General features: G+C 33.0%; 1 protein-coding gene across 1 annotated transcript; it reads right to left on the bottom strand.

The window, feature by feature from the left end:
- Window positions 1-2861: 2861 nt before the first annotated feature.
- On the bottom strand, window positions 2862-4114 carry LOC145267211 (histone H3.1-like). Its single transcript, XM_080123275.1, has one exon. It carries the CDS (start codon window positions 4055-4057, stop codon window positions 3647-3649), a length of 411 nt encoding a protein of 136 aa, XP_079979401.1. The 5' UTR covers window positions 4058-4114; the 3' UTR covers window positions 2862-3646.
- Window positions 4115-12006: the final 7892 nt, after the last annotated feature.

The following is a 12006-nucleotide window of genomic DNA, read 5'->3' as shown; positions in this document are numbered from 1 at the left end:
CAGGCATGCAAACATACTTTCATATATTGGTAGCTCAAATTTGCGACCAAAACCGATTAAAAAGCTTGCCCTATCTCTGAATACCCTTTATATCAAATTTCAAACGTTTTAGACCAGAAATTATCTGAGGTCAATTTTTTTTCAAACTTTGATCCCTATTATCACTCCTTAACATTTGTTTTCGACTCTAATGAAGTTATTAAGTTAGATCCATGTCCACGAAACCTATATCTAAAATTTTAAGTGTTTAGACCCTAAATTGGCGGAGGAATTTGGAAGAGTTCTCCAAGGGGAATTCGTCGAAATTTGATCCCTTAACAGTCAAATTTCTGGCCGAAAATGGATGAAAGATTTTCCAAATCTCATTACCTTGTATATTAAATTTCGAGTCTGTAGACTGAAAATTGACAGTTATTGTGCAGGAAAATGTACAGACACACACATAATATATAAATAATATATATATATATATATATATATATATATATATATATATATATATATACATATATACACACACACACACCCCGATAAACCTTGAAAAGTATTTTCCACCGTTATAATCTGTTTCAATATAGTTTGGCAAAAATCGCTTCCTGGTACTTAAGCTTCTGGTATTTCTAAAAGGTGTTCTGTCAGTTCTCCAGTAGAACTCTCACCGCTGATGCAATTCTCTATCTGTATAAGAGTCAAATATAGTCGTCCTCAAGTCCAACGTGAACAAGTTCTTGATGAGCCATCCTCTTAAGTTATCCAATTTAACACATTTCCACTACAAACGATTACTACACGTTTCATTTGACCACTACACTCATTAACCCTTATCCTCGAGTGGCCTCCGAGCCTTGATAAGTGATGAGTTGTAAAAAGAAAAAACAAGTTACGATATCCTTTTGAACTGCACCTTCCCCACCTACGAAGGAATTCAGAACTATTCTACTAACCATTAATCTAGTTGGCAACAGACCCCTTAAAAAAAAAAAAAAAAAAAAAAAAAAAAAAAGTGCTTAAACGAGCGTTGGGATAGCCAAGTACTTTCAAGATTCGGTAAAATACTCAATCACAAAATTTGGGTTTGTTTTACTATACAGATTCGAAAAGTGTGCACATAGCACACACACATATATATATATATATATGATATCAAAGGCAAGATAAGTTACTTTTCTACCTAACAGTATTTTGTGTATTTTTTTTAGTTTAAACTCATTTCCCCTCACTCTAAACTTAATGCCTTCAACAGAGACCTCGCCGCCATTTGTCTTTCCTAAATGTATTTTTCGAATCGAATTATTGTTTTACACTTAATAAAAACACTAAACTTCTCCAGTTTGGTAGAAAAGTAACTTGTTTTGATAGCATGTATTTATGTTCTAACTTTTTCGAATCGATGTGTTTGTGTAAAACAAACCTCAAGAATTCTTAGAGCGCTATTTTGCACAGCAAGTATGAAATCCCTCTCCTAACGACTACAAGGTTTTTAGATATGCATTTCGCTAATCGTTACAGACGGCAGTGTTCAGTTTCCCACTGCCGCAACATCAGACAAAATGTCAGTTTACTTTGAGAAGGGAGTATTATCTACCCATTGGGAGATTCTATGGAGGGTACAAAGAATAGTGAATAGAGTCACCGATATTCGTGGCAGCCTGAAAAGCCGACAGCAGTTAGACAAACTAATCCCTACTTTCAAGGGAGGGAGTAATTTGTGGTGCGTGCACCTTCAAGAACGGAACCGGGGAGTACAATCACGAAAGAGAAAATACTCGATAAGGTGAAAACTCTTGATTTAGACCAAGCCATTTCTCATCCGTAAAATTAAACTGGAATTGATTTAATTTTAGTAGAGTTCATGCCTATAATTTCAATCATAAAACTGCCTCACTACAATTGAAGAGTTAAATTTTAATCATAAAAAATGATTAAGGAATAAGACCAGAATTTAAGAAACTAACGGGGGTGGGGCCAGCCGTTAAATGTGCTTAAGTATATTGTCGGAATTAGCATACCGACGAGTAGGGGGGAGAAGAAAAGACGGTTTAAGTTTTGCAACGAAATGTCGACGTTGCTTACAAGCAGTCTTTTCTTGTAAAAGTAACAAATAGGTAACGATGGTCGAAGTGTAATTTGTCTAAAAGGCAGCAACTACTACAACAACACTTGGCTTGGCCTTTTGGTCAAGATCAAAGTGTAGCATCTGTTCTTCAGATGCTGCACTTCATTTTCTTGTTCTCTTTCGGTGGAGGAGAAATCCTTCACGACTGAGACAATTTTTATTTTTGTACCTTTTCTCCACCTTAAAAAACGACCCTGGTGTCTAACTCTGTCCCGTGGGGAGGCATAGTAAATAGGTACAACAACAGTAGAGCGGCTACCCCCTTTTATCTACTCCAACTCTCAGTCAACGAGATTCACGCGTGACTGAAATGTCTAGTTCACTTGTAAGGAATAGGCACTCAGGTTCTTTGATTAACGGACCACCGGCCGTGTTGGTCACAGCTACCAGCACTCTTTTCTTCCCCACCGACCTACCCTCGGCAAGTCAACCAATTGAAAAGTCTCACAATATTTTAATCTGTCCAGATTTCGTGTATATTATAGAGTCTGGATTTAAAAAAAAAATATTTGGGTGGTATCAGTTAGAATCGAAATATAAAGCCAAACTGTCGCATTCAAAGCTGGTGATATTGCCAATCACACGCATATGAACTGATTAAAAATAGAGATGAATCTAAAAAAAAAAAAAAAAAATTTCAATTTGACCCCTTGAAGGGTATTTTTCCCGACTAAAGACCCAGAAAAGAACGGTCCATAAAAAAAAAAATCCAATCATTTGTGGCCCCTAGCGCCGCTCTTCGATGTTTAGTTTCGAAGGATATAGGGTTTGAAAATATGGAGGCAGACGGACAGACATAGAGCCTTTTATATATTATATTTTAAAATTTGCGGAATTCCAATTCAAGACAAAGTTGGAATATAAGATGGTTGTGTTTACAGACCCAAGCATAAAAATAGAATGGATGGCCGAATATAGTTCTGTGTGAAAACGAAAACGGACAGTAAATGAAAGTATTTATTCGTACACATGGATTCTTAACTATTTAATTAGATATTTTCCAGTCTCCAATTATTTTAAAATATTCTAGCCAATGTATATTAGGGCAGGTGTTGGATTTAAAACTATTAAGATCAGTGTATTTTAACGTCCATAATTAATAATAGTACTGCTCTTGCACATAAAGATTTGTAATATACGGTTTAGAAATATTAAAAATGTTAATCGATTACTTCAAACATGTTATATAGTTAGAAAATTAGAACAGTAGGGAGCTGGATAAGTATAGTTTTCTGTTTAACTGGAAACTATTCAGGCCATATTGTTTTTAAGCCAGGACGTGTCAACATTTTCGAAAATTACTTCCACAGTTAAAAGCGAACCAGACCTAAAACTTAGGCTAAAAAAAAAGTCCATGCAAATTCTGTAGAAGTACCAAGAAGTATTTAAATTTTTAAAATGTGTCTAAACTTAAGCAAATATGTTTGAGTACTTTAGCAAGATAAAATGAATCTAAAATAACGAGGATGCTGAAGAACTGCTTTCAATGGTCCTTCGAAATAGTTTTAGGCAAAGGTTACATAAAAAGCCTCAAGCTGTTTCACCCCGGATTCTTTTGGCCAGTTGAATATCTTTCGGCATAATAGTAACACGTTTAGCATGAATGGCACACAAGTTAGTGTCTTCGAAAAGACCAACTAAATAAGCCTCACAGGCTTCTTGAAGAGCCTGCACAGCAGTACTTTGGAAACGAAGATCCATCCTGAAGTCTTGAGCGATTTCACGGACCAAACGTTGGAATGGCTGCTTACTGATGAGAAGTTCGGTAGACTTTTGGTAACGACGAATTTCACGAAGGGCGACGGTTCCTGGTCTGAAACGATGAGGTTTCTTTACACCGCTCGTAGATGGAGCATTCTTACGGACAGTATTACCCGTAAACTCCTTCCGGGGAGCTTTCCCTCCAGTGGATTTACGCGCAGTTTGCTTGGTACGAGCCATAACTTATCAATAGCCAGGCTAGCCACGAAAGATTATTCAATAAAGGTAGAACGTATGGATTTTTTTAATACAAAATATTACAGCAATCTGATTGGTCGATCCATATGTGTCACCTTAATTTTGATTGGTTAATAATATTAATCGTTGGTTGCTTGCAGCGATTTATGGATTTCTCTTACTAGTTGGAATATGTCTATTATTTTTAATCTATAACAAGCCGTTCAGCCCGGCGTTGCTCGGGGCCTATGGGGGGGGTCCCTTACTAATTCGCTCCCATAGGTATTTTGTTTATTTGTTTTCTTTTTCTTTCTTTTTGGGTGTTTTATAGTTTGCCCCCCACCCCATCTTCTCACCCCCATTATAAAAAAAAAAATACTTGCTTTATTTTGTAAATAAAAAGTTTTATTTTGTTTTCTTTGTAAATATTCTTTTTTTTACAGCGTGAATGTCGCCCGCCATCCCGTAAGCTGGGGAGCAGTCGTGTTTTAAGTAGGTCCTGGTAAGAATGTTATGTGGTTGAATGATAGAAACTCTAGTGTAGGGTTTTGTTTTCAATAAATAAAGTACTTGCTTTCCAAACGCAAGTCTAGCTAAGACCATTAGCAAAGACCCGTTTTCTTCCCCCATTCTCCCTTACTGGCCCTGGTGCCTAAACTCTTTCGGACTCCAAAATGAGGCCTTGTCAGTAGATAATGCCAAGGCCGGGGCCGAAAGGACTAAATATCCATTACTAACTCGCCCCCATAGGCATTTTTGTTTAGTTTTCTTTTTCTTTCTTTTTGGATGTATCTAGCTTGCCCCCCCCCCTCACCATCATCTCATCCCTCATATATTAAAAAAAAAAAAAAAAAAACGTTTTGTTTGTATATACATTTTTGGTTTTGTTACATGTAAATATTTGATTTTTTTCCAGATTTTTGTAAATAAAGCTGACTCATACGCTGGGGAGATTTTAAGTAGAAAAACTCCATGGTAAGAATGTGGTATTATGGTGATAGTGTTTTAGTGAAGGGATCCTAATAAAGTCTTTGAAAAGACCTAGCTTCTAGTTTAGAATGATTCTCGACCCCCACTTACCCTTACTGGCTTCTTGCCTAAGTGTCTTGGACCCCAAATGAGGCTCTGGCAGTAGATAATGCCAGGGTTGGGGACAAGCACTAAATACCGGCTTTGCTCGGGGACTATGCACTACTCATAACTTTATGTACATACATACATACAAGCATATATATATATATATATATATATATATATATATATATAAAAGTGAACGTGTCTGTCTGTCTGTGTACATTTCCCTACGCAATAACTCTGTCAATTTTTAGTCTATAGACTCGAAATTTGAAATACCGGGTACTGAGATTTGGGAAAATCGATGTGACGGGTGTCAGCCAGAAATTTGGCTGTTAAGGGGTCAAATTTCAACGATTTGACCTTTAAGAACTCTACCAAACTCCTCCGACAATTTTGGGTCTAGACACTTGAAATTTTAGATATAGGTTCCTTGAACCTGGATCTAACTTAATAAAGTGATTTGAGCCCGAAACTATAAATGTTAAGGGGTCATAATAGGGGTCAAATTTTAAAAAAATTGACTTTTTTTTGTTTTGCTAAGCGTACACCTCAAAACACCCGGGCAAAGCCGGGCTGAAATGCTAGTATATATATATATATATATATATATATATATATATATATATATATATATATATATATATACTAGCAGAAGTACCCGTCGTTGACTGGGTTCAAAAACAGCCTACTGAAAATGGACTGTGATTGATGAAAGTATGATAGGTTATGAAAAGGAAAAAAACAGTTATGCAAAATTTGTGTCGAGAATTGTCTAAAGTTCCGACTTTTTTTTTTTTTGGCTTTCGCTTTAATAAGAACGTGAATTTATGAGGTGAATTTATTCGACACAATATGATTCAACTAAAAAAAAATAAATAAAAGCTAACGTGAATTAAGATTAAAGTTAAGGTGTTATTGTGGACCCTCACCTCTTTTAAAAAACCTTGTTTAACTTTGTGACATATTTACATTCTATGGAGGTCAGACGCGAACGAACACCTAATATTTTATTATATCATATTTCTTCAAACTGAAACATAATTATCAAAGTATACTTATGCAAATAGATATGAAAAGTCTTTGTTAAAGTTTGTGCCATATTTCCATGGAGTACAGGTGCGAACGCAGACCCCATAATTTTATCATACCATCCCCATTTAAGTTGAAACATGCTTATCAAAGTATTCTTATGTACATCTCTATCAAAAACACTTGTAAACGTTTTTCCATTTTTGATTTCCATACTTTCGAGGACAGGCGCGAACGCAGACCCCACAATTTTTGTGAACCACCGTTCTGTCAGAGCAAACATACACATTCCTGATCCTCGATAATCTTCTATCATTATATGTAATCATTTTTTTTTAATAGTCAACTGTATAGGAGCCTATTCGTGGCCACACACATACACACACACAGACGTTCAGCTTTATATTATAAATATATATATAAATATATATATAATTTTGACTTACGTGTAGGTAACCTACATCTAAAATTTAAAGTGTTTAGGCCTAAACATGACGGAAGAGTTTGGTAGAGTCTGCGAAAGTCAACTATTTCAACTTTGACCTCTTGGCAGCCAGATTTTCGCCCAAGAACTGATTTAAAAACTTGCCACATGTTTGAAGACCCTTTATGTAAACTTTCAAATATTTAAACACAAAATTGGCTGAATAGTTTGCTAGAGACGGCAAAGGTCAAATCTTTTGAACGTTGACTCCTTGTCAACCAAATTTTCAGCCTAAAAAATGGTGGGATCTCTCTATCGATCCGGTAGATATCTCACTGCTGATGCAATTCTCTATCTATATAAGAGCCAGGTACGTCCAAGGATGGAATACTGTTGCCACATCTGGGCAGGAGCTGCTAGAAAGGACTTGTCCTGCCTTGATAGAGTTCAAAATAGACTTTGTAGCCTCGTAAGAGATGTCCTTTTCTCTTCCCTGCAACCTCTATCTCACAGAAGAGATGTTGCGAGTTTGTCTCTGATCGTTATTTTCATGGAAAGTGTTCGACTGAGCTTCAATCTATGGTCCCCAGTCGCCAAACTTTCACAAGAAACACTCGTCTAGCTGAAAACACTATCAATAATTTCCCTACTCTTTATCTGTGCCTAAACCTAAACGTAGATTCCATGAACAAAGCTTCTTTCTTAGAACTGCACGCCTGTGGAATTTCTTCCGTTTTCCTGCTTTCCGGCTGACTACAATATGGTTGTGTTCAAGTTCAACGTAAATAAGTTCTTGATGAGCCGTTCCATATAAGTTATCAAATTTTACGAATTTTCATTACTAATAATTACTATATTGTCCAATTTCTACTGTACACTCTTTAACCCTTATCCTTGAGTGGCCTCTTAATAATGTGGTGATGCCTATGTAAAAAAAAGAATTAGCAATTTAAAGCTATATTCCATTTCATGAAGAGAACGTGTATCCTCTGAAGTTCTCTCTCATATTTTGCCACAAAATTTCTGTTAAGGATGTAAAAAAAATCGTTCGAAACGCGTTAAACTTATTTAATAATTGAGAAAATGAAAATAGCAAATAAAATATATATAGAGAGAGACGAGGTACATTTTAAAGGAGATAGAGACAGGTCTTATATATAAAGAAACAGGGTACATGTTAACACAGGAGAGCCGACGACACGTAATACACAATGAGAGGAGATTTGATATATATATAGATAGATATGTTGTATATTGGTTTATATTGGAGGAGATGATATATTAAAACGTGCCATGTGTTATCTAGTGGATGTAAGATATTGTTCTTTTTAACATAAATCGTATGTATGTTGTATAGCCAGGAGGGTATGATATTGACGTGTAAACTGAATAATGTTGTATCAGACTTATCGCACGGGATATTTTTACAGTTCATATTTAATAAGAATAATATATGCCTCATACCTTTTTTCTTGAAGAGTTCTTCTGTATCTTCCCGTTGCTCCGTGATGAACCATGAAGCGATCAGCACCATCCAATTGCGACATCTGTTCTTATATGTGAAACCATAAAACAACTCTTTATATTTTTATAATATAAATTTATTAGTTGTCTCAAATGGTTTTCACAGGATCTGCAGTTAGTCTACATTTTCTATTCTTACGGCTCGCTCCCTAGTTGTCTATCCACCCCTGTCTAGACGTCTGTTCGCTCTGGTGGTCAATTATCAACTCCCTGAATCTCTCCCAAACTAACTACATCACGTGTTCTCTTATGTCACCTAATTACGTGTCTGAGACCAATCTAATGTCCACAGCTAGTTATTTGTTTATTCAAAACCCCAAAATAATGTTTACATAAATTTTCAATTTTCACATTCCTTTTGCGATTCACACGTCAATCATTTCTTCCCCAATTTAATTGTTTATTCTTCTAATCATAATAACTGATCCAGCGACCATCCGTCGCTCAAATCAATTAATAAGAATACAATAACAATAATGATAATGTTTTGACCATTGACCCCGCTTACCACAGTTAACGGATACTACGCTATGATCACAGCCTAAAGGGTCAGAACATTACAGATAGACCGAGAGTTTGTGCGTTTGACATTTATACTTTTGATAGTTCTGTGAATGGGAATGTTTCTATAACATTGACACATATATTTCTTTACCTATGTTTGGGATGATGATTTTCACAAAGTTTTTATAATATAAATTGACAATACCTTTTCTGTTGAATAACATAAAACGAAGATACAAAAAGATGAAGTTGTTTGCTTATTCCATTTCGACCGGTCACTGGCTTTGCATCAAGGAATTCAAGTCTTTACATGATTCTTTCTTCTCCCCTTCGCTTCGGTGTCAGTCTGTCTTTGACTCACTCTTCTCACTTGTCCCCTGACTGACTGATTCCCCGACTGCCTGCCTACTGACTGACTTATCTAACTAAATTCAAAACTCCTGATGTCATTGCATGACCAACACGTGCATATTAGACACATGGCATGGCATGCCTCCGTGTTTAAGCATGTATTGTTACTCACAATTTTCAACCCGATTTCTCTAGCCTACTTTACAAATATGTTTAATATTTTCTATTGTTCTGATCTAGATTCCTTATTTTAATTTCATTTCATTACATTCATTTCTCTATAAACAGATATCTAACTATTTTATGTGAACTAAACAATGGTAATTCTACATTCCATTTTCAATAACATTATGTATTCTGTATTTATTTTAACTTATGATCGGAATTCTCAATTCCAAATCTAGCTTCGCAAGTTCGAATCCTCGACTATCCTATCTCTTATTTACTCACTTACAAGAATAGGCGGCTGTTCTTTAACAATCTTTCTAGTTGGAATTCTTTCTTGAAAGACATAAGAGAGCACGTGAAAACTGCCAACATCTCGTAAGTGAAAGTGTTACTGTAGAACTAACTGTATTCGAGCTTGCACATTCAGGCTTTTAGTTTGAGTTATTGACCACCTTCAACTTCTGATAAAACACAAAAAGTTTTGTTACAGCGCTCGTCATTCAGTTCAACCACTAAACTCTAACCAAAGCTGCTATTTGCACCGTCTATATATATATATATATATATATATATATATATATATATATATATATACATATATATATATATAAGTCAGAATGTGTGTGAGGATACTTTTCAACCTATATATTCAATAAATCTTTTATTTACATACTTGAAACTTGGTATATAGTATATTCAGATATGTGGAAAACACTTTTTGTTTTTTCATTAGTTTTCGTTTTAATCCGAAAAAATGAGTTCCTATCGGGTAAAAATTGGAACGTTGTTGCGTGGGAGTCATCGTATTTTTATCTGTTTGCTAACTGTTTCAGGAATGCGCATGCGTGAATAGTTCACACTATACATTACTTATGTTATGAAAACACATTTTAAAGATCGTGTCACGCTTGTCTAATGGTTATCGTACTTCACTCACTGTCTTTATGTTTTGGTCACGATTTCCGCTCGAGTATTTTATTATTTTTTTACTCACAAGAAGTGGGCTGTTTAGAAAAAAAAACATAATACTCGCATGCACATGTCGCAGTTTCTGTATTAAAATATAATAGTTATGCGTATTTTATGACCGAGTAACGCTGAGCGACCTGCTAGTACCTCGATAAAACTTCATTTATTCGTTTATTTCAAAAGAATCAGATGATTGTTGCTGGCATTCGTTTCCCTGATATCCTTCTAATTATCGGGTAATTACGGGAGGAACCACGTCAGGGTTATATCAACATCCCTAAGTAAAAAGTGTAATTTAGGAAGAAACTGGATTCAACTTAGCAGAACTAGGTTGCCAGCACCCTATCGTTAACCACTTAGCCATTGTAATCTCTCATTTGCATAGTTTAACTAACTTGGGTTATTTTTTATCAACATTTATTACATCATTTTATTCTTAAAAAAAAAAGTTTAAATTTCAAGTTCTTACAGCAAGAGAGGAATTAAAATTATTTCGGGTACAAGAAAAACAAAATGGCCGCCAGTTATTAAACTTACTTCTCGCCCTCCAAACGTTTTAGTAAGAAAACGATAAAGTTAAAGATGGCTTTCTCAGTAAAGTTTTTGTTTTCTTTTTCACTATTTGACAAGCGTAGACAAAGTTTCTCTTTTTAAAAAAGTCTTCTTCATATAAAAAAAACTCTTTTAGTTGAATCTTATAGCAGCTTACTTCCTCATCTTATTGCCGCTTAGCAAAATAGTTGGTTACTCGAATTAATAAAAACAAATATTAAGTTCATAAAATTAATTCATATGACTAGAATAATATATAAATAGTATCATATAAAAATAAAATTATATATAAATAAATAATATATAATAAATAATATGTAAATAGAATAATATATAAACAAAATAATATCTAAATAAAATAATATATAAATAAAATGATATATGAATAGAATAATATATAAATAAAATGATATATGAATAGAATAATATATAAATAAAATAACATATAAATAAAATAATATATAACTACAATAATATATAAATAGAATAATATATAAATAGAATAATATATAAATAAAATAATATATCAATAGAATAATATATAAATATAATAATATATAAATAAAATAATATATTAATAGAATAATATATAAATAGAATATATAAATAGAAGAATATATGAATAAAATAACATATAGATAAAATAATATATAAATAGAATAATATATAAATAGAACAGTATATAAATAGACTAATATATAAATAAAAACATAGATAAATAAAATAATAGATAAATAAAATAATATATTAATGAAATAATATATAAATAAAATAATATATAAATAGAATAATATATAAATAGAATAATATATAAATAAAATAATATATAAATAAAATAATATATTAATAAAATAATATATAAATAGAATAATATATTAATAGAATAATATATAAATATAATAATATATTAATAAAATAATATATAAATAAAATAATATATAAATAAAATAATATATTAATAGAATAATATATAAATATAATAATATATAAATAAAATAATATACTAATAGAATAATATATAAATAAAATAATATATAAATAGAATAATATATAAATAGAATGACATATGAATATAATATAATTATGTCAATTCGAGCTGCGACAGCAGCATATACTTTTCATTGTTTTGACTCTCGAGTATATATCCCGCAGAGTTAGACTCAGTTAATCAACCGAGAATCACATCACGCTATATAAAAACATAAAATATTAAAGTCAAGGATGAGAGTTAATATAGAAACATTGTTTTAGTTTGAATAAAATAAAATATACAACAAGCGCGCTTAAAAGCCAAATCACAACGTAATATTAGGAAAATAAATAAATATTTTACTTGTTTGAAATTTATCACAAA

The sequence above is a fragment of the Euprymna scolopes genome, chromosome 42 (assembly GCF_053919585.1).
Source record: "Euprymna scolopes isolate OS-2025 chromosome 42, ASM5391958v1, whole genome shotgun sequence".
Lineage (NCBI taxonomy): Eukaryota > Metazoa > Mollusca > Cephalopoda > Sepiida > Sepiolidae > Euprymna > Euprymna scolopes.
This window is presented reverse-complemented; position numbering and strand designations above follow the sequence as displayed.